Source organism: Thunnus albacares, chromosome 10 (genome assembly GCF_914725855.1).
Source record: "Thunnus albacares chromosome 10, fThuAlb1.1, whole genome shotgun sequence".
Lineage (NCBI taxonomy): Eukaryota > Metazoa > Chordata > Actinopteri > Scombriformes > Scombridae > Thunnus > Thunnus albacares.
In genome coordinates this window covers 13,879,515-13,902,732 of record NC_058115.1, presented here as the reverse complement: position 1 = coordinate 13,902,732, position 23,218 = coordinate 13,879,515, and the positions used below count along the sequence as shown (strand labels likewise).

Sequence of the window (23,218 nt, the reverse complement as noted above, 5' to 3'; positions counted from 1 at the left end):
CGCAGTCGGACGCTATTGGTCGGCGGGATAGACACGCATCAGCCGGCGTTACCGCACCGCATGCTGCCGCTGCTCAGCTTCATGGAACAAGAACAAGGGTGGATCACCGTCCGCTGACTGAAGCCCACCGTAGTTGCCGCTGTCACTCTGAGCTCAAAGCTGTTTTCCTGTTCTTCCCTGTAGTCACCGCACTCAACGTTGTTCAAGTCAGCCAGTGAAGATGTCAGTTGTCGGATTTGACGTCGGGTTCATGAACTGCTATGTAGCAGTAGCCAGAGCCGGAGGGATTGAAACTGTCGCTAATGAATACAGCGACCGGTGTACACCGTAAGTACGACTAACCACAATATTTCTCTATCATTTTGTGTTGAATAACCTGCGGTGATAACAAGTCGGGAGTGTAAATGAACCCACTTCTGTTCATCCTGATATTGAGGGCTACCTAGCTAGTTAGCATGCTAGCTAGCGGATTTCACAACAGGAAACGGCATGTGAGTGCTAAAGCTAATGCTAGCTGAGACGAAACCATTGTGAGTTGAAAGAAATCCCGGTGCCACCTAACGTAATGAAACGCTTCTTTAGGCTGTCCAACTACAATAAGACTGTGGAGATAATCTACAGACTCTGATAATCGACCTGCTCAGTCAGCTGATGGATATTAATTTTATACTGCAGGCATGAATGAGCGCATGATGGGAGGAGGCCGGATCCTGGCTGTCAAAACGGCTTCATCAGTTCATTGTACTTCATATTTAGCTTCTTGGTCCATTAAAAGAAACGACAGATGGACATATAACAGATATTTGCATTCAAATATAGCAACATCAAAAACAACCAGCTCATGAAATCGCCATCATCACTATTAATTACCAATTTGTTACATTAACTGAACAGTTTGTTTTTAAATGACAGATGCAATAACTGAATTCTCTTTTCTATTTTTAGAGCATGTGTTTCTTTTGGACCAAGAAATCGATCCATTGGTGCAGCTGCAAAAAGCCAGGTAAGTGCGAAAACATGATCTGCCAAACAAAAGAGGAGGGTATGACCAAGCACGATGTTTGTTGTGGGTGCAGCCTGCATCAAAACAACATGCTTTCACGTCATGAAGGGGGTAGGGGTTTCTGGCACAACTTCACCTACTTCCATGGTGCATGGAGAAGGGAAACAAGTCTAAAGAGGTCAACACTCCAGCAACACTTATAGTATATAGAACAATTTTATTGTTAGACCAGTGTTTCCGCTTGTGGCCTGGCTGACCCTGATGAAGGCCACAAGCTGAAGCGCGTTGTTCTATTTACTAGAAGTACTGCTGGAGTTTTGACCTCAGTTAACTCGTGTGCAGTCATTTGATTCTTTTTCTTTTTTTTTTCTTCTGTGAAACAGGTCGTCACAAACTGCAAGAACACAGTCCAAGGGTTCAAGCGGTTTCATGGCAGGGCGTTTTCAGATCCATACGTGCAGCGTGTCAAATCCAGTCTGGTCTATGATATTGCACAAATGCCTGTGGGAACAACTGGTATAAAGGTGAGAGAGGAATGAGAAACATTCACTCATCGTTACATCTGTTATGTTTAGATTGTAGTAGCCCAAACACATTGCGTGTGTACATGATCCTTCTGTGACATGTCAAGTGCTTATAAATTCAGTTTTAAACCAAAGTTTAAAATCCAACAAGCACTAAAAGCTTGTAGATGAACAACATTTTATTGCACCTGTGACGCAGCACGTCTGTACTTCTTGGGGTTGTAAAATGTCTGTCTGTCTCATTACAACCTAAACTACAATATACAATTTGAAACATAGCCTTTATGATAACAACTGAGTGAGAGATGTTGGTGTTTCAGGTATTATTACATGAAGCAAAAAGTCAATGTGTGCATGTTTGGAAACATGACTTATTGTTAGATTTGAAGGTGAAATAATTTGTCTTATTTGTCCAAAGGTTGAGATAGATAGTTGTTATATTGACAGCAGTTGTAAACAGACATCCGGAGCAGCAGTAATTGTTTTATAATTTGACTGTTCCTAAAGGTTATGTACATGGAGGAGGAGAAGGTGTTCAGCATTGAACAGGTCACTGCCATGCTGCTGACCAAGCTGAAGGAGACAGCAGAAAATGCACTGAAGAAGCCTGTGGCTGACTGTGTTGTCTCTGTAAGTATCACATTGTACCGTACAGGGTTTTTTTTTTTTTTTTTTTAATGTTGTCTTTGTACACGATGTGCAGAGTTTGTTTTTGGGAGCATATAAAAGCTGCACACACCCCCCAACCCAAAAAAAACACACACACAAACACACGCTCCACCCACACAGGTGTTCTCACTTATCTCTTGTTTGCCTGTTTAGACCTGTTATCATTATGTTTGGTGATATAATGATAGTTGCATGGTTACACCCAACTTAAGCCTGTGAAAACCTGTGTGAGTGTGCAGGGCCTTTAAGATTACACATGAATCTCTTCATGTGCTCTTTTACTGTAACCAGGTTCCCTGCTACTTTACTGATGCTGAGAGGAGATCAGTAGTAGATGCTGCACAGATTGCTGGACTCAACTGCCTGAGGCTCATGAATGAGACAACTGCAGGTCTGTACAAGGGTGTTATTAGGCAAGAATAACATTAGCAATATGCACTAATAGGCCTTTTTCACAGCAGACCTTTTGACTTGACATAATAGGTAAAACACAGGTGTTACTAATAACATTAACAGCTCAGATCCATTAAAAGTTGTGTCCCAAATCCATATGACATACTCATCTGTACAGTATACTGTTTTTTGCAGTTGGTATACAAAATTTCAACACATGTTACTGTTTTACTAACAGGAAATAATGCAATATGTGCCCCGTTGTATATCAAACTGTGACTTTAGAATACCACCGCCAAATAAACTTTACAGAGACAGCAAAATGTTTTTCCAAATCCAACTGTTTTCTGATGTATTTCCAGAGCAGTTTTAACACCATTTATGTTTAATTTCATTTTTTAAATAAACTAATAAACAATATTGTCACAATAGGGACAAGCGTGTACACCAAAAACACCTTTGTGAACACACAGCATATTCAAAACCTGCCTAGAATTAGCATCTGATATGGATGTGGGACACAGTAAAGGTTGATTTATAGTTGTACATTAAGGAGTTACAGTTTCTGATGAAGGTGGACATTAAGGTAAGAGAGGCTCAGATATCTTCTCTTTAGTAATACACATCTAGCAAAGCTACATGGAATTCAGCCATTATTAATTGTATTATTCACACCTGTGATTTTCCTACTATGACACGTCAAGATGTTTTCTGTGAAAAAGGCCTATTGGTGTACTGACTGTAGCTGCCCCTGAGGCCAACAGTACTCGTAAAATACACTCTCTGGCCTTGATTTCAGTACTTGTTCACTTCATTAATAGTCAAACACTTTTCCTTACAGTGGCGTTAGCATATGGGATCTATAAGCAGGATCTTCCTCCCCCTGAGGAGAAGGCCAGGAATGTGGTGTTTGTGGACTTAGGCCATTCTGGATTCCAGACATCAGTGTGTGCCTTTAACAAGGGCAAACTCAAGGTGTGTAGTCAGCGTCAAAAACATACTGTAGATTCTTTTATCTGAGCTATTACAGGCTTCGTTTTATTCCTATAACTATCTCTTGGCCTCTTCTCCCCGTCTCTCAGGTCCTTGCTACAGCCTGTGACCCTGAGTTGGGAGGGAAGGACTTTGATGAGGTACTGGTCAAGCATTTCTGCGAGGAATTTGGCAAGAAGTACAAGCTTGATGTCATGTCCAAGCCCCGAGCTCTGGTCAGGCTCTACCAGGAGTGTGAAAAACTGAAAAAACTGATGAGTGCAAACTCCTCTGACCTGCCGCTCAACATCGAGTGCTTCATGAATGACATTGACGTCTCTGGAAAACTGAACAGGTGGGCCAACGAGAAGTCATTTATTGCTTTTAGTGTTCATGGTTTATATCTGCTGTGTCTTACTTTGAGATGGACATTTAAAGTTTAAGTCTACTTTTTCTCTTTCACAAGGGCTCACTTTGAAGAGATGTGCACTGATATTTTGGCAAGAGTCGAGGCTCCACTGCAGAGTCTGCTGGAACACACCAGTGAGTATTAATTCTAATATTTGATTTACTTCCTTTTTAATACAGGAACATAATTTATGTAAGTTACAAATGTATGCTGTAATGAAACTGTCTTTTTGTTCCATAAGAACTGAAAAAGGAAGACATCTATGCAGTAGAGATAGTGGGTGGAGCCTCCAGGATCCCAGCGGTCAAAGAGCGAATCAGCAAATTCTTCGGGAAGGAATTGAGCACCACGCTGAATGCTGACGAAGCAGTGGCCAGAGGATGTGCTTTGCAGGTATATCATTCTTCAGTGTTTGTAAAGCTGGTCTCCACCCATCCCATTGCTCACCAGAAAAGTGTCACTTATCAGCAGCGGCAAAGCTTCAGGCTTGAACAAGTATCTGTTGATGTTTGAGAATAATGTTAGTCATGTCTTTGACTGTTGAGTTAACATTTCTATCATTCATTACAATGTGTAAAAAAAAAAAAAAAAACACTTGTTGTGTCTCCACAGTGCGCCATACTGTCACCTGCCTTCAAAGTGCGTGAATTCTCTATCACAGACATCGTTCCATACCCCATCTCCTTGAAGTGGCATTCTGCTGCCGAGGAAGGTGTGAGGTAAAAAAGAAGTTTTTTGATCATCTCTTTTATTTCTTTTTTACTGTTTCTGGTCTTTTTATTATTGAATGTAATAATTATTATGTAATATTTGTTTGTTATAGTGATTGTGAGGTATTTCCCATGGGCCACGCAGCACCTTTCTCCAAAGTGTTGACCTTCTACCGGAGAGAGCCTTTCTCTTTGGAGGCCTACTACAATTGCCCTAATGAGCTTCCCTACCCTGATCCCACTATTGGTAAGAAACTTAAAACTGCTTAAGTGATTGTTTCCAACACAAACTCACAGAAACGAAGCTAAACTCTTGGCAAATAATTTCTTACCTAAACATCCAGCGGACACAGAATGACATTGGGATCCACATACTGCATTGTGCAAGTCCAGTATTCATTGTAACAGTTTCTGGATTGATTAACATGAGCGAAACGAATTACTGACTTCACCTGCAAATAATAATGGCATCAGGAGAGGCCTAATGGCTGTTGTGCTTACTTGATTTTGGTCATAACTTTGTGTTTTTTGTTTCTTCCCTTCAGGTCAGTTCCTGATCCAGAAGGTTGTCCCGCAGGCATCTGGGGAAAGCTCCAAGGTAAAAGTCAAGGTGCGAGTGAACATCCACGGTATCTTCAGTGTGTCCAGCGCCTCCCTGGTTGAAGTGCAGAAGTCTGATGAGACAGAGGAACCCATGGAAACAGAACAGACCAATGACAAGGAGGGGGAGGTACTACAGCCAAATAAGTGTCTGATTTGTCACCATAAAGTGTCATTTTACACTGAGCAACAAGTGGATTAGTATATGTACTAGTGTTTGAGACGAAAACATGACTGGTTTTTATTTACTCTTCTGCAGAACAAGATGCAAACCGACCAGGAGGAGCAGCAGGGTCAGGGAGATGGTCAGAAAGAAGCAGAAGAGAAGACGCCACGTGAGAATGAAGAGATGGAGGTACGATGCTTTACCACCTTTTTTGAAATAGTGAAATAGTAAATACAGAGTTACCTGTGTATTAGTCTGTTCAGACAACACTGAAACACTGTCAACAAACGTTTTATTGCAGGGCTTTTGCATTAGAATACATTAGATTGTACAGATGTTCTAATAAACTTGTAAGTCATAGCTTTTCTTTATTAATTTTACATTTTGGTTAATGGATTTCACAGCAGTCATCCGCATTACACTAAGAGTCACTAGTCTATCTCTGGATTTCTTTCTGCTATGTTGAATTCATTTGTGAATCGTGTTTTGAATCTTAATTCCCATTATCCTACCTGTTCAGACCACCACAGAGGAGAACAAAGGCGAGAAGAAGTCCGACCAACCTCCACAAGCCAAAAAGCCCAAAGTCAAAACAAAAGTCCTGGAGCTTCCGATTGAAAACAGTCCACAGTGGCAGCTAGCAGATGACATGCTCAATCTTTTTGTAGAAAATGAGGTAACAAGCCTCCTACATATACACATATTAATAAAACCATCCATCTGTCATCTTTAATTGCTTGATCTATTTTGAGGTGTTTTAGTAAGTTACAGTTGCTGTTTGATTTCTCCTCAGGGTAAGATGATCATGCAGGACAAGCTGGAGAAGGAGAGGAATGACGCCAAGAATAATGTAGAAGAGTATGTGTACGACATGAGGGACAAACTCCACGGGATGCTGGAGAAGTTTGTCAGTGAATCTGTGAGTAAACGATCAATGTCGACCACTTGCAAAGGAAGAATTGAGGTCAAAGTTGGTTCTTTTAATGCCATATGATCATTTTATAACAGATTTGCTTCTGTGTTTTTACGTTTTTTTATTTTCAGGAAAGAGATACCTTGTCATTAAAGCTGGAGGATACTGAAAACTGGCTGTATGAAGATGGAGAGGACCAACCCAAACAGGTGTACATTGACAGACTGGCAGAGTTAAAGGTAATTATTGTTAGGATGATTCATTTTGTCCCCCTCCATTAATTGGCTGGCATTTATATTTAATTGTTTTCAACTGATCGTACTCTGCAGAAACTTGGCCAGCCCATCCAGGAGAGGTATACAGAGGCTGAAGAGAGACCTAAAGCATTTGAAGAGTTGGGAAAACAAGTCCAGCAGTACATGAAATTTGTTGAAGCGTTCAAAATGAAGGTACAACAAAAAAATCTTGTTTAAAGTAGAATATTGGCATTTTATTATTTATTTTCTTCGTCTTCATTCATTTATGTATCTCCAAATTTATGGATTATTATAAAGATTAATTGTCATTATTCAACACTAATATTGTTATTTCTCTCTGTTTTCCAGGAGGAGCAGTACGATCATTTGGATGAGGCAGATGTCACCAAAGTGGATAAACAGACCAACGATACAATGATCTGGATGAACAGTGCCATGAACCAGCAGAGCAAACAGAGCTTGACAGTGGATCCCTCTGTCAAAGTCAAAGACATTAAAGCAAAAACAAGGGTGAGTGAGAGTCTTGTATCAAGAGAAGATTTTTAATGTAAAATTAAAACAATCATATCAGTCTAAATCATGAAGTGAGGTCGCTAGAGTTGCTCTGATACTGATATCGGAAGTGCCTCCAATACTACCTAAAATACTGGATTGGATATTGGCGAGTACACGATTCTATGCACTGATCTGATACCACGTAATTTATTAATAAACTTTAAAGTAGTTTCACACCTGCATAAAACAGCGTTCTTCCCGGAAAACAATTATTCTTCGCTGTTCTGAAACATCAGCCTACACAGTTATCTGTACTGTGCAGCCACTGGCAACTACTGTTTTAGAGTGATGAAGAAGAATTGATCTCCTGTAAATAGCGTAACGTTAGCCGTCAGCAATTTGTGAATATTTTACACTGGAAAGTCCCACCAGTAAAAAGGCAACATGCAAGGCTTTAGTTTCGAGGGGTGACACTATTGTTGCCAATTTCAACACCAGCAATCTTATCAAGTGATTGAAGATGCATCATGTGAAAGATAGAAATCATATCGTATCTGTACAGGGTTAGTAGTATACAGTTGTTAATTTATTTATTTTTTAACACAATGGTATTTGAAAGGAAAAAATGGTATCAGAACATCTCTAGAGGTCACAACATCTCACTTAGATAGAAGATTTTCCTGATAAATTCAAATTATAACTTTGTTAAATTGGTGTTGTGTTAACTTTTAGGAAGTCAGCCACATACAGCCAAAATAAAGGTGTGAAATTAAATCTAAGAATGAAGTAAAACTAACTACACATATACATCTACCAGCTTGTTATAGAGAAAGATTAGGGGTCTTCATATTTTAGGATTTCTGGTTATTGAAATTGTCAAAATTCATACATTTGTTAGGGAAACATGGTCATTCGGTCATTTCTACTTTTACTCGTCCAGTTGACCAAGCGATCCATCCCCTTTGAATCAACTTCACATTGTGTTCTTGGTGTAATTTTCCAGGAGCTGTTCTCTGCTTGTAACCCCATTGTGACCAAGCCCAAGCCCAAGGTAGAGCTTCCCAAGGAGGAAACACCCGCAGAGCAGAACGGGCCTGTCAACGGACAGGAGAAAGCCCAGGAAGATGCTGCTGACAAGGGAACGACCGAGAGCACAGGCAACCCCACCTCAGAAACTACAGAAAACAAGCCTGACATGGACCTTGACTAAAGCAGCCTGACGCTTCCCTAAGCAGAGCTAAACGGGGAGCCGGTTGCTTCAGATTGAGATGCAGCCTGGGTGTATATCAGAGCAGGTGAAGTGTTTCAGGAACTGCACTCCACAGTCAAAAGCAGGCAGGGTGATTAGCACACTGAGCCCAGCTCCTGGTGGTATCTCTGTCTGATGACATAGCATGCATCTCTCTTTCTGGATGACATAAATCAAAAGCCAGCCGCAATAAGCCTGTTTGACATTGAGCGCTGTACACATGATGGTATTTATTTCTGTTGTGTGCCCTGTAAGTGTTCTGGTCTGTGTCACAATATGGTTTTAATAAAGTTATTGAAAATCATTTGTACCATTTTTCTTGCTTTGGTCAAAGAAACCTAAGACTTAGCTACTGTTGAGTCATGGTCATATCCAGTCATATTCCTGTAAAATGGGGGGTTTACATGAAGAGGAAAATACATTTCATGATACCAAACAAATACATACATACACATTAAGTTCTCAGAGATTATTCTACTTTTTTTTTTAGACTAAACTACTGTTTTAGGGCAAAAATACAGATTTAAAAAAAAAGAGGTTTGGCATTCTCAACCAGAATTACATGCAGTGTAGAGAAACAATATCCCTATAATATAAGAGACTGTTTATCAGAGGGAAGGGAGTGGCTGGGCTGGCATAACTTAAGTGTCATGAGGACACTTGGTAGTTTGCTTTTTCCCCGACGAGAGAAGAGGGGTCAGAGGACCAAGGTTTAAGAGTCACAGTTCGCTATTAGACGTAATGGTTGGAAAAGGTCAGCCTTTGCTTTTTATTATCTCCAATACTACCTACCTTTGGTGTGAATATAATAAAATATGGTAATTTATGGTGGAGGGAGGGTCATACATTTCCCTCCAGTCACTCAGGGAGGCTCAAGGAAAAATATTTGTGGCCACGCGGAGGGTCAAGATAAAAAAGAAAACAAAAAACAAAACAAAACGAGGTCCCCTCCTTCTGATAAATAACGAACAGTTATAACGACTTAAATTTTTTGGAGATCACTTCATAATTATGGAAAACTCGAAATTGAGTGTCTGGTTCATGAGATTTCAGCCTTCAAGATCACTGTCATGACTGTCAGGTAGGATTCGTCCCAATTCATCAAAGCTTTTATAAAAGTAGTTATTATGGTTAACTAGGGTTACTATAAGTCATATTAACAAATGAAATATGACAGAAAACATCAAACAGATGACATAGTTTGCCGGTTTCATGACGTCTTGCCCTGAATCCTTACAGTTGCCCAGCAGATGTCGCCAGATGTTTTGACTATCAAATGCTTCCAAAGAGTGAACCATTTTCAACGCAAATGCTTCAAATTTCCACAAATATAAAACTGAGGTATGCTCATCATTGTGTATGAAATGTTTGGAGCTTTTGTTTTTGTTTCAGTTTTGTTTTTGTTAAGCCTAAACCTAGTAGTGAAAGGGCGGGTGTAATAGTTAATTGTCATCAGCCTGCACCTTTCCCGTCAATATTTGTGTTGTTTTCCCTTTAATTTAATGCCTTATTGTTATTTATTTATTTATTTATTAATTTATGTGTGCATTCTTTTTGAAAATGTGTTAATAAGGACCAAAATAAATTACTACTACTACTACTATTACTACTACGAGTAGTAGTAATTTACCACTACTACTTCATATGATTCACTGCATCAAAACTAATGCTGCACTCTCTGATAAACTGATAATGATAACTGATAAATAATAAGTAATAAGAGGAGACTCTTATTGTATCTTGTTTTCTCGCGATAAAGGGTTGATTATCTCATTATGTCCGTCTCTTTATGTCGAGATTCCGAGATAATTAACTCGTGATCTCCAGGTAACGGCGTTAAAAAATATTCGCAAGCACGGCCTCTCTCGGCTTCCGTAGCACATAACACAAACAGTAATAATCTTCCTTTTGTTTGTTTTCGTCTTCTTTTTTTGGTTTATATTGTCTCTCTGTTTATATATCTTATATCTGTTTTATACATTAACATGCGTACAATAAAGGATGTGAGAAAAAAAAATGTTTCACTCGAAAACAGGAACAAAAATCCACTAGGCAGCAGCAGGAGTCACATGATCTATCCGGGCGGCTCTGAATAAACGCCACAGATAGTCGGAGGTGAACATTAGGTGGATACAATAACTCTTTTCTTTGTATTTTATTTTGGACACTACAGTGAAAGTTTTTGGTCGCACTGCGCGGTTGCGTCAAAGCAGTGAAAGTCTTTTTGGCAACCCTGATGCATTTACAGTGATATAATTCTTTTTTTTTTTTACTGTTGTCGGATGATAAAACTTACTTCTTGATGAGTCTAAAGTCTGATTGAGGCGTGTTTTGTACTTAAGTGCTTCGAGGCTGAGCTCCGTCAGACCAGCATACCGTGTTCCTCTTTTGTACCTTTTGTGTTCAAGACGATGAAGCTGATCATCCTCAATGACTACGACCAGGCAAGCGAGTGGGCTGCCAAGTACATCAGAAACAAGGTTTTATTGTTCAAACCTGGTCCGGACAGATATTTCACGCTGGGACTCCCCACAGGTAAGTAGAAGAGGGGCAGCTGTGTTTAATTATCTGTGTCACATCTTACAGTTGGTCCCACTTCTGTATGCAAATGTAGAAAAAAACTACAGCAATACATTAGATTTCAGGGGCCTTACATATTCTGCATGCATAAAACCAGTACTACGGCCATCATATGTATATATATATTAGGAATAAGTGCAACTTTTTTCTCTGAAATGTTGCACAATATATGTATAAAGTCTCCCAAAATGGAAAGACTCAAATACTGCAACTCAAAATAGTACAGTGCTCCAGGAAGGGATGTTCTGTAAGCTTTTTTTGTTGTTGCTTGTCCTCAGGAAGCACTCCTTTGGGTTGCTACAAGAAACTGATCGAGTACTACAAGAATGGAGAAATCTCATTCCAGTATGTTAAGACTTTCAACATGGATGAATATGTAGGTAAGTAGTCATTGTTCCTTTTCTGCACATAAGATGGTTTGATAAAGGGATTCACCGATCCGGCTCTTTCAGTCCCGATATCGATACCTGGGCTTCTGGCATCCGCTGATACAGAATATCGATCCGATACCAGTGTGTGGAAGAGACTGAGATCATTCTTTTATGTGTAAGGCAAAACCAGGCTTGACTTAGGCCTAAACATGACTTTCCTAACACAAAAAAACAAACTTAAAACAAAATGTAACAAATAAATACATGGTTATGAATTTAATGGTATCCAATACCAGATCGGCCCGTTGTCACTGATACTCGATCCAGCTATTTGAGTTAGTATCGGACCAATATCAGTTTTGGTATTGGTGCATCTCTAGTTACATATTGAGGGATTCTGGAAAGCGTAGGTTTTATATTGACTGAACTGTCATAAAATCCTGTGCAGGTCTTCCCAGAGATCACCCTGAGAGCTACCACTCCTTCATGTGGAATAACTTCTTCAAGCACATAGACATAAAAGCAGAGAACACCCACATCCTTGATGGCAACGCCACCGACCTGCAGGCAGAATGCGCAGCCTTTGAGGAAAAGATAACAGCTGCCGGAGGAATCGAGCTCTTTGTTGGAGGTCAGGAGGTCACAATGCTAATAGTGAATATACTGTACCACATTTAAGATTGAGCTTGTCATTGTTGTGGTATCAAGTGATTATGTGATGTCAGTAAAATTCAAACTGCTCCTCCTGTCATGGCAGGTATTGGACCTGATGGCCACATCGCCTTTAATGAGCCTGGTTCAAGCCTGGTTTCCAGGACCAGGGTAAAGACCCTGGCAAAAGACACTATTATGGCTAATGCCCGATTCTTTGATGGAGATCTCTCAAAGGTGCCCACCATGGCGCTGACTGTAGGAGTGGGCACTGTCATGGATGCAAAAGAGGTTAGATGCCACTTTTTGTTGTGTTATTGTTGCTTTACGTTTCTGCACAAATATCAAATATACTGAATGTTAGCATCATATCTGTCATAACTTTGCTTTGAGTTGTTAAACAAGGATTGTTCAGTGATCTTGTCATGCTCTCACTCAGTCATAGACGCCACAGACAATATTTTCATTTTCTTCTCAGGTCATGATTCTCATCACTGGAGCACACAAGGCTTTTGCTTTGTATAAAGCTATAGAGGAAGGCGTGAATCACATGTGGACAGTGTCTGCGTTCCAGCAGCACCCACAGACTGTTTTTGTATGTGACGAAGACGCCACCCTGGAACTGCGAGTCAAAACTGTGAAGTACTTCAAAGGTGAGATCAAATCACATGATTTATATTTCAGTTATAATAAACTGCAACCTTTGTTACATTAAGACATATGCAAAGTATGCATGAATCATAAAAAACATGCTGATTCTTGCTCTTTCTCCAGGGATGATGCACGTACACAACAAACTGGTGGAGTCTCCTCCCTCAGGGTCCAAGAATTGAAGAAATGTCTTCCAAACTTTGTTGATTTATGTGGCATTTAAAAAAAAAAAGATAACACTCTAATGATTCCTTCATCTTCTAGGGGTGAAACATTGGTGGACAATAAGCAGTGCTTGGAGTTTACCACAACTAATTCTTGTAGAAATGATCAGGTGCTGATATAGTGCAGCTTTTCAGGTGATTGTTCACACAGCCTTGTTTCTCATTTGTCCTTTTTAATAAAGTACTTTAAATTTGTATATCTTGTGTGTGTGTGATAGTGCTGAGCTTCCTCTGTCACATGACAGCACGGAACAGCTCGTGTTGCGTTTAAGTGTTCCTTGTAAGCTTCTACATCCAAATGTGTTGTGGGGAGAAGTGGCAAAATGGCCCTTTTTAAATAAACATTTGTTTTTTAGAAAGAAATGTAGGAGTACTAACTTTTTCTTGCCAGTGATGGAAGTTATGCATATATACTTGTGTGTACTACTAAAGTGCAGATTTGAAGTACTTGTACTTTACTGAAGTATTAAGATTTCCTCTTCTACTTTATACCTCTACTACATTGTACTTTTACTCCACTACATTTATCTGACAGATATAGTTAGTAGTTACTTTGTTACTGCTGGTTAATTCTAATATAATAAAGCTTTGGAAAGTACTTGTTTTTGATACTTAAAATACATTTTGCTGATAATAATTATCTACTTTTAAAGGGCAGGTCCTCAGTTTTTCAAGTCTGTCTTAAAACAACAGTCGAGTGCCCAAATGAACACAGAAAGAGCGGTTTTCCTTGCTGTAATAATCCCTTCTGTTCATACTGGCTATTAAAAGATCCTCTTCAAATGTGTTTTCAATGTAAGTGATGGGGGGCAAAATCCACAGTATGTCCACACAGTCATTTTGTACATATATGCATTTAAAAGTTGTCTGAGTTAGTCATATCAAGTGGATATCGGCCACATTTACAGTCTTTTTAGCATCGAATTCCCTCTTTGTGTTTCCTTGGACAGTGTTTTCCTGTTGAGCTGCGGTGGAAGTTAAGCAACAAAAAGAGGGACTTTGGCACTATAAAGACTGTAACATTGAACAATATCTACTTGATTTTACTAATTTGGACAGCTGAAGCTTCATATCAGCTTCAAAAAAAGTTTAAAACACATTTACAGAAGGAGGCTTGTTGATTTTTGTCCCCATCATTTAATTGTAAGTGCATTATGATGGTAGTATGAACAGGAGGAATGATTATGGAAAGAAAAACCTATGTCAATGTTCATTTGGGCTCCTGACTTTTGTTTTAAGACAGACTTGTGAACCTGTCCATAAAATTCTGAATGCAGGACATAAACTTGAAATGAAGTAAATTTTACATTGTAATATATCTACATTTTCTTCCACTATTTTTTCTTGCTGCTGACCTACTACTTCGTCATAATACCGCCTGGGTAGTGATATTTCAGTTTTTAGGATAATGTAGTTCCAAATTCGCACTCATATTTTCCACTTCTGTCTGCTTTACGATGTGCAAACCTACACGTAACAAAATATTCCGACGGCACCTGAAGGCGGCACCCGACCCTGTTAGTCAAAGGAGAGACGGAAGGAGATGGCCGACTAGTAGGCAACAACGATACCTTTGCTACTTCGTCGGCGATATTCGTTTTTATACAACACATCTTCACAACTGAAGTGGGGAGAGGACGTTATAAACACCCCCGCTCCTCTTCCACAATGGCAGAACAAAACAGCAACGTCAGATATCAAGAGGTAGGTAACAGTTTGCTGTCTCGGTAAAACGTAGCTAACAGGGTTGTGTCTAGACGGTAACCCTAGATTCGCGAAACTATCGCGAGATTTGTGAAGTAATAGTAAATTTAATTCACATCAAGCTTCAAGTAGTTATTTCAACCCAAACCGTAACTAAGTAGTTTTTGTGCCTAAACCTAACAAGACCGTAACCACCGCGTTGTCACATCGTAAATCAGCGAAACGAGAATATTTTGAAGCGGCTCGCGAGAGTTTCGCCAATCTAGAGTTACCGTGTAGACACGATCAGCGCTAACCGCTTAGCAGCTGCCCAGTCAGCTAACATCACCAGTCAACATTATCCTGTCACTGAGGGGAAAACAACCAGCCCAACACACTGTTGTTGACGGGCTGGGCCTGAGTAGGCAACACATATCTAAAGCTTACATTTAAACAAATGTCTCACACTGGAATAAACCATTACATGTGTGATTATAATTTCTGTACACCGTATTTGAAGCCGTTTCCATTTAGCAACTAGTTGATTAGTTATCAGAAGCCAGTGCTGTCTGGCCTGAACCACAGTCAGCTGAGTGTGGCTCTGATATGAAGCTCCATGATCAGGCCAGTACTTTGATACGTGTCCAGTCCTCCCTGCCTGTACCAAACTCCACAGACAAAACAGGATATTTAAAATAGACTAAGATAGCGTGCTCATTTATCAACATGGATATGATGTGTGAAATCCTGAGTGCACAGTTTATATTTCAGTCGCGGCCATTTAGTCTTATTGATGTATCAGAGGTTGATGTGTTATAATTAATAAAGTAATCAATGCAGTTAATCTTTGCCATTTGGAAAAATAATGTCTATCTGTCATGACCACCTGTTGCACAGTACATTACACAAGTGTTATTTCTTTTGTTCCTCAATTTTCTGCATTATTTTCTCTTAAAACCTTCAGTGTATCTGTATTATATTTGGAGGTTAACTGTGTTGATGCTACAGTATAGTTTCCTTCTTTAAATTCTATGGTTTTTTTTATTTATCCATTTTCATTATACACAAAAACACACCAGACGACAAAAGAAATATATAAATCCGCCCCCCACCCTACCAAAAAAAACCCAAAAACAAGCAGAAACAGTAAACAGACCATATACATCATTGCCAGACTGGAAACAATTAATTAATTCAATGATGTTGTTCAAAAAGACAACAATATGTTAATGTCACTCTTATGTATTTATTTTCTTGTAAATAATTTCTTCTTGTCCCATGTCTGTAGAAAAATGTTAAATTCCACTTAGCCAACATGAAAGCTTTCTTCAATGATGCACTCTGTAAAACCTTGTGATTTCATTTATTATCACATATTCAGCTGGTGAACGAGGAGGAGCCGGCTCAGCCATCTCAAGAGGGTCCCGCCCAGGACGCACCACCCCCCTACAGCAGCATTGCTGCAGCCAATGCAGGTTAGGAAGCTCTACAGCTCCATCACATACAGCCCGACATCTCAGAACAAACATTTAGAAGTGGGAGAAAATAGTTAAATCCATAAATATCAGTGCCACTACATACAAATTCTCCTTTAAAACTCTGTATCCTAAAGCGGGAAGATTGTAGAAATCCCTGCAGTGAGATGTGCTTAAGAAACAAAAGCAGAAGTAATCTTTGGGAATGATTCTTTCCACAATGTCACATTATTCCTGCAAAGTATATGAATCATCTGTATAATAGCTGTGACTTATATATGAGCAGCCTCAACTTGTACCAAGTATTTAAATGTTAAGCTACACATACTGTTGACTACTGTCTGATCTTGTGTTTTGCATCTAAAACCTTACTCTGCAAAATAAAAAGTGGCTATAGCCATCAGATTATTGTTAAAAACCAAGTTTTGTGAGATTCCCCTCTGAAAATACAATACTTGAGTAAACATATGTAGTTTTATGGTCTAATTTGTCCTAATCTGTTCGCTTTAGAATGAATAGCTTAGAGGGGAAAAGCTTGTGTGCGAGGCCGTTTAGAAACGTCTGGTATCTCTAATCTCACTCAGAGGCCATAGGTCAACACATTATATAAGTGGGTGTAGCCTTGAGCTTTTCCTGGATGAGTCCATGGATCTGGTTCAATGCTGTTTGTGTTTAAACAACACAGAGGCGGCTTCTGGATAGCAGCCAAATGACCCAGATAAAAATCTTGGCGTGCATGGGAGAGAACATAAACAGTAATGGACATATATATAGTACTAATGTCTTTCATCCTGCTCTGGTTTGTATAATTATCTGCTGCTTCTTGTCTTTCCAAAGGAAGTGAAAGCAGCATTTTTCAGCAGTCAAACCTCCATATCAGCTGCAGATGAAGTCAGCACCCACTAACTTTCAGTTCTGCTATTATGACTGACCTTCTTTAAATACAATTTAAATTTCATATTAGAGTCAAAATAATATTTCTCTGTCTTTTTTTAAAAAAAAAAAACCATCTGTCACACTGTCTGTCTATTTGGGTCTTTCTGTCAGAGGAGATGCACACTTCATATGTGGCATAGATATGCTCCAAAATTACAAACAATAGTCCTATTTAGGTGAAATTATTTTTAGTTCAGTGTTTCTTTGCTTTAGGCTGAAACATGTAAAGTTAATCAAAACTGACTAAAAATAGCTTGCTGTGGTTGCAAAACGGTCTGTTGAAAAATGATAATCAGGTTTGTTTGGCCATACAATACTGTACTGCACACTACAAAGCTAATCCTGACCGACTCCATCGCCCCAACATTCATGATGCAATACTCTCCACAAAGGAAGTGTAGACGTAGTGATATTAACCCGACCTGTGTGATAAATCAGCACTTTTCGTGCCAGTGTCAGCCATGTTCAGGAGTTTGTTTATTATGTTCAGAGAAGTTCATTTTAATAAAGACCTCTGTTCTGGGATGAATAGTGTTTTGCTCATCACCTCCACAGCTTTCTTTGAATACAAGGAAGATGGAGGGAGATTTCCTAACCCTCCGTCCTACAGCGTTGCCACCACTCTGCCCTCCTATGATGAAGCTGAGAGAAGCAAAGCAGAGGCTGCCATCCCCCTCGTCGCTGGAAGAGTCACGGTACGTCTGTCTCATTCTCAAACATCATGTAGAAATATTCCTGCTCACTACAGGTCTCATCATGTACCAACATCTCAAACTTTCAAGCAAAACAGATTTTGTAACGTGTTTCCATATTTCAGGAGGAAGACTTTGTGGCCAGGGACGACTTTGAAGACGCTGACCAGCTGCGAATAGGAAATGACGGCATCTTCATGCTCACTTTCTTCAGTAAGAACTGGTCGAGCGTTTCAACAGTTGTTTCATACAATTCTCTTTAAAAGAGTAAACTGAATTTCAGTTTCAGTTTCAGTTCCATAGAGCTGGCTCGTAACCAGACGGTTAATCAATATTTATCTTTGCTTATTTATCTGGTAACCTGACGCACCAGATGGTTTGTTCCATGGAACCATCTGAGAATTCGTCCATGGAAACTGTTTGGAAAAGAGCAGGCACTTTCAAAAAAAAAACAACCTGGCAGGTGATTTGATGAACCATCTGTCTGTCACTGTCTTACCTTGACGCAGCTGCATTCACAAGATCATACCTTGAAGCCTGACAAGATGGATTCTCGCATGATCTTGTGAATCCAGCTGCCTCGCAAGGTAATTGATCTGATGAGTGAACATGTAAAAGTTGCACTCGTCCTACATTTAACATTTGTTGTGTAGCTGCACTGGGTGTCATCACACTCGCTGCACAAGATGTATGGAGGAGGAGGAGGAGGAGAATGTGTGCCGCCAGTTTGATGACTTCAAAAACGAGTGACGTCTTTGAATAAAAATCTCCTGCTATCTATCGGTCATTCTTTGAAAATGCCATATTTGTGGATCATGGTCCAAGACAGTTTGGTGTTATTATACCAAATGTTGTCTCTTTTTTTTTTAAATGAATCATCGTCTTTCTGTCACCAGTGGCATTCCTCTTCAACTGGATTGGCTTCTTCCTGTCGTTCTGTTTGACCACATCTGCCGCTGGTCGATACGGGGCCATCTCTGGCTTTGGCTTGTCCCTCATCAAATGGGTTCTTATTGTCAGGGTGAGAGTTAGTTACTGAATATGTACCACTCTAACTCTATAGGATCATATGTTACGGCTTTATTCACTGGAATCGATGCACTGCTCCTAACAGGTATTATCTTGTTTCTTCCAGTTTTCTACCTACTTCCCTGGTTACTTTGATGGGCAGTACTGGTTGTGGTGGGTGTTCCTGGCCCTGGGTAAGTGACAGACATTATTTTATAACAAATATTATAATTTCCCATGATTGGTAATTGTCTTTTTATGTGTTTTAATGTCTTTCATCATGAACCTTTTTCTTTGGACTCCAGGCTTCATGCTGTTCATCAGAGGCTTTGTTAACTACTCCAGAGTGCGTAAACTTGCTGATCCCACCTACGCCACTCTTCCCCGCACAAGGGTACTCTTCATCTATTAGAGGTAAGTTCTGTTATACTGGTCACGCTCGTCATGTAAACCAGGTTCGTTGTTGCACAAAATTCTCTGTTTTATTTACTGTGAGTGATGAGATTAACAACAGAAAAATACATTTTTGACCTTATTTACCCCCCAGTAAGTGTCAAATACCACTAGCTTTTTTCTTAAGTAAATAAATGATCCAGTGTCACCGTCACCGTCTGGCAACTCTTTGAGTTTGTATCAAACTGTATCAAGATTCACTGGACTTTAGCATCTGAATGTCTAAATGCGCCCGCAAGCTTTTGAGCGTAGTTTCCACTTTATTTCAACTTGGAACACAAAACATCATGTTGTTTATTTATCGACGGCTCTGTGCAACAAGTAAACAAAATTAAGACATAAGAAGATTAAGACTTACAGACTAATAAACACATATTTCACATGACTAGTCACGGCTGAATTTAAACTACAGCATGTTCACATTTGATTATCAGCTGGAGATTTAACATCAAACCTGCCTATTCATGGAAAAATATTTCAGGCAGGAGATCTAAGAATTGCCGTTTGCCAGCCTGTGACAGGAGAGCCATAAAGTTTCTGACATACTGTACTTACTGAACCTTCAGCACACACGATAGTATTAAAATATCTGAAGTAATTGATCATATTAATTTGGTTCAGCCTGACAAGGTGCTTCGTTGTGCTTCTTACATCGTTGTTCAGCAGAAACGTAGCACTGCAACACTTACCTGGGTCCACAGTACCAGACAAAGACATTATTATTTGACCAGTGACTAATTTATGTTTAAGTAATAGTCGGAAATCCATTTTAAATGGGTCTTTACATGATAACCTCATGTTGGTAACTTAATCATTTTAACACAAGACATCAACAGGAACAATTTGGGTTATTCATGTGCATTTAACCACACATCCTGAATAGATGAAGAGTCTATTTTTTAATTCGATTTTTACACCTTCTTTCTACCAGAATTCAGGATGTCGGATGTGGAAGAACTGGACACGACCAACACAAGCAGCAACCCAGAAATCAGCCAGACGAGTTAGAGATGAAGATTACCGACGACAGTAAAATATTCAGGAATTCTATCACTTGTTTTATTTTGTTTGAAACTTTATTAATGGAAAGCGGTTAACAGTAATTAGTCCCTCTATGTACTCATTAGTGGCGAATGTTAAGTGCTATTTACATCTCTTGTCTGTAATGTATAAGTAATGCCTTATATCATTTGATGGTAGCATACGAGCATGCATCTGCTCTCGAGGTCAATAAATAGAGAGTCTCGTTGGTGTTGGCGACACGTGGCCGTAAAGCCAACAGGTATTAGTTAATACAACACTCTATAGACCTGCCGTAAGCATGCGACATACTTTGTAATCTGCACTAATCTCACCTCATGGGTTTGTTGTGACTATTATAGGCTGTTTCTAGATACCACATACACTTAAGAAGTTGTCATGAGGCTGTAAATGACAATGCTGATATCCACATTAGCACATAACTCGCTCACCTGTTGGCTTTAAGTAGTGTTGCCCTGATTCTAGCCAGGAGGCGGCAGTGTTGTCTGCTGCTTTCAGGTGGCTAGAAACTCTTTATTAAGGGCATTGTCATAATAAAACATACATGCTTGTGATTCAGATGTTTTTATCCAATTCAAGTGCAGTGTCAGTGGAACACACCCAAATTGCATCCATGTGTCAGAAGTTATGATTTTGCCTGTTTTTTTTTGCTGTACATTAAATCAGATAAAAAAAATCCACCCTTAAAATGGAATTTAAGCTTACAGACGTGATCTTAGACCAGTCCGCGTTGTCAAAACACGAACAAGCCGCAGCTAGAAACCAGGTGGCCAGAAATGTCAAGTGACAAACCCTCCGCAACCCGGAGCGGCTCGGTCAGCAGTGACGGGACGATGACTTTTGGACAGTGACAGCAACCGGGAGGGTTTTTTGTGGGCGTACGAGCACATTTTCTGGTTCATGTCCTTTAAAAATCCTTTAGATGTTAGAGCCTGACCTTTTATTTTTTTTTTCCTCTGACTCCTCAGTGAGTCAGTGGAGTCTGCATCCCGTTCACTGTCAGTGGAAAAGCTCCGAGTCTCAGCTGTCTGGATTTCAGCTGCTAATGATCCTGCTCAGACATTTGGATCCAGTTATCTAAGAGCATAAAAATAGCTCACATTCCATTTTCAGGCGGGGTTTTTGCCATAAGATTTAATTGACAGGTGGGGAAGGGAAATTTTTTTCTTTTTTCTTTTTTTTTTCGTTTTTCTGAAAATTATTCATAAGGTGTAAGATGCTATCTTGTGGGTATCAAAACTATATCAAAGAATGTTGTATGCAGGTGCACTTTTAGAAACATAACCAATAAAACCCAGAGGATGTTCCCATCATTGTTTGAAGTCCCAGATGTATGAAACAAGGACTGAATGATGCAGGATGTTGTTTCTGTTTTATATTCTGGGGGAAAAGAACATGTCAGGATAATTAAGATGTTCATAATCTAACCACTGATTGTCAATTGAAAGAGTTAATATGGATTTTAGTCTGGCCCAGCAAACTGATCTGTTTACCGAATCAGTTAAACTCATACGACATGGCTTTGATACAGACCCATATGCTTATTTCTATGTGATGTAGAGCTGCAACCCTGGGGTTTTGTTGTTATGAAACTGTACAGAAAGCGTTTAGTGTTGAATAAATGTCACTTTTAATGCGTCACTTTCTGAGTTGTGTGTTGTTGACATCCCTGTGTACCAAGATAATGATATACAATGTCACAAATACCACATTAGCAGTTTTTATTGGACACTTTTGATACAAGATACGACATTGTTTACATTGTTACAGGTCGGTATTATGAAGCTGAGGTATTGGAGGAAGAAGGACTGAAAATTAAAGATATGCTGCTGAAGATTACAACTGAAAAATGCTTTCATGTATGTTTAACGCTGCACTGGACGACATTGGCAGCACCAAGTGGCAGCAATGTGTTACTGAAATATAAAACAACACTCAGAAGACAGAGGAAGCTGTAACTCTTTGGTTTCTGACACATCAGACAAGACATTACGTCTCAACACAAAGTATAAATGACCAAAATATCAGACTGAAAAGATGGATCTGCATCAAAATACAATCCTGGACTACATATACAGTACAGCAAAAGTTTGAGGCACTTAAGACGTTTAAATTTTTATTATGCATTATGCAACACCATCAAGGAGGCGTCTGATTGGTTCCAAATTTATTCTGCAGCATGACAATGATCCCAAACATACAGCCAGAGTCATAAAGTTCCTCAGCAACAAGAACTGCTGCTGTCAAGCCAAAGTGTGCTCACACCAAATATTGATTTCATTAAGGTTCCTTCTGTTGAACTTTGCATGAAATCATCCTCACTTTACTGTTAGTGGCTTAAACCTTTGCACAGTACTGTAGTTTTTATAGGAAAAGAGTAAATGTCTGCACTCTTCAAAGCCACAACATTTATTCAAAAGTAAGTGTGCAGGTTTTAACTCTTCCTGTTGATGTTGATCTTTAATAGCCTTGCATCTATGTGATGTGTGTATAATTACATCCCTACATATGTTTTTTTCTCACTCAGACAAGTGCTGTAGTTAATGTGGAAATAGGGCAGTTTTTATTTATTACCATCTCACAACTATTCCTTTAAACTTTTTCTGGATCCGCACCAAAAATGAAGCACTTGGTCTGTTTCTCACCAAATCTGGTTGAAATCTGACTAACAAACACAACTACAAACATAACCTCCAAGCAAAGGCACAATAATATTTAACATTTTAAAATATTTTAGAATTAAATGGTAGTGATTTGTTTTCTCTTCTCCTACAAATCTCTTAGACTTGAGAAACATCAGTGCATCTAATGGAGGTAGTGAAGCGGTTCAACCAGTGTTGATGATACTGCTTTATATTTCGCTCTTTATGATTTCTTCTCTTCATTCATTTCATTTGCTGAGAAGATCTAACACCCCTAACAGTTCCGACATCAGAATTAATGGTAATGTGAACTAATAGAAGTGATATGAGGTGTTAAATGATACATTGACAACAGTCAAATCTGTCTTAAAACAGTGTCCATGTGAACATTAAAACAGGTTTTGCTCTTCATCTTTTTTGCTTTTTCATCTTAACTCGTTATTTTCTGCAA

General features: G+C 39.3%; 3 protein-coding genes across 3 annotated transcripts; all 3 read left to right on the top strand.

The window, feature by feature from the left end:
• The first annotated feature begins 14 nt into the window (after nucleotides 1-14).
• On the top strand, nucleotides 15-8,664 carry hspa4b (heat shock protein 4b). The gene is made up of 19 exons (XM_044363832.1): nucleotides 15-327; nucleotides 946-1,003; nucleotides 1,387-1,527; nucleotides 2,035-2,157; nucleotides 2,488-2,587; nucleotides 3,431-3,564; nucleotides 3,672-3,916; nucleotides 4,028-4,104; nucleotides 4,212-4,363; nucleotides 4,583-4,689; nucleotides 4,794-4,927; nucleotides 5,226-5,410; nucleotides 5,540-5,635; nucleotides 5,967-6,122; nucleotides 6,240-6,365; nucleotides 6,491-6,598; nucleotides 6,689-6,808; nucleotides 6,965-7,126; nucleotides 8,115-8,664. The coding sequence occupies exons 1-19, from the start codon at nucleotides 221-223 to the stop codon at nucleotides 8,319-8,321; spliced, it is 2,538 nt and encodes an 845-aa protein (XP_044219767.1). The 5' UTR covers nucleotides 15-220; the 3' UTR covers nucleotides 8,322-8,664.
• Nucleotides 8,665-10,380: 1,716 nt separating this feature from the next.
• On the top strand, nucleotides 10,381-13,034 carry gnpda1 (glucosamine-6-phosphate deaminase 1). Its single transcript, XM_044364621.1, has 6 exons — nucleotides 10,381-10,895; nucleotides 11,219-11,320; nucleotides 11,760-11,942; nucleotides 12,069-12,253; nucleotides 12,441-12,615; nucleotides 12,737-13,034. Exons 1-6 carry the CDS (start codon nucleotides 10,772-10,774, stop codon nucleotides 12,793-12,795), a joined length of 828 nt encoding a protein of 275 aa, XP_044220556.1. The 5' UTR covers nucleotides 10,381-10,771; the 3' UTR covers nucleotides 12,796-13,034.
• A 1,305-nt stretch (nucleotides 13,035-14,339) lies between these two features.
• LOC122990446 (NEDD4 family-interacting protein 1-like) lies at nucleotides 14,340-21,766 on the top strand. Its single transcript, XM_044363814.1, has 8 exons — nucleotides 14,340-14,541; nucleotides 15,902-15,995; nucleotides 17,487-17,626; nucleotides 17,749-17,836; nucleotides 18,520-18,644; nucleotides 18,759-18,825; nucleotides 18,937-19,045; nucleotides 20,016-21,766. The coding sequence occupies exons 1-7, from the start codon at nucleotides 14,506-14,508 to the stop codon at nucleotides 19,041-19,043; spliced, it is 657 nt and encodes a 218-aa protein (XP_044219749.1). The 5' UTR covers nucleotides 14,340-14,505; the 3' UTR covers nucleotides 19,044-19,045; nucleotides 20,016-21,766.
• Nucleotides 21,767-23,218: the final 1,452 nt, after the last annotated feature.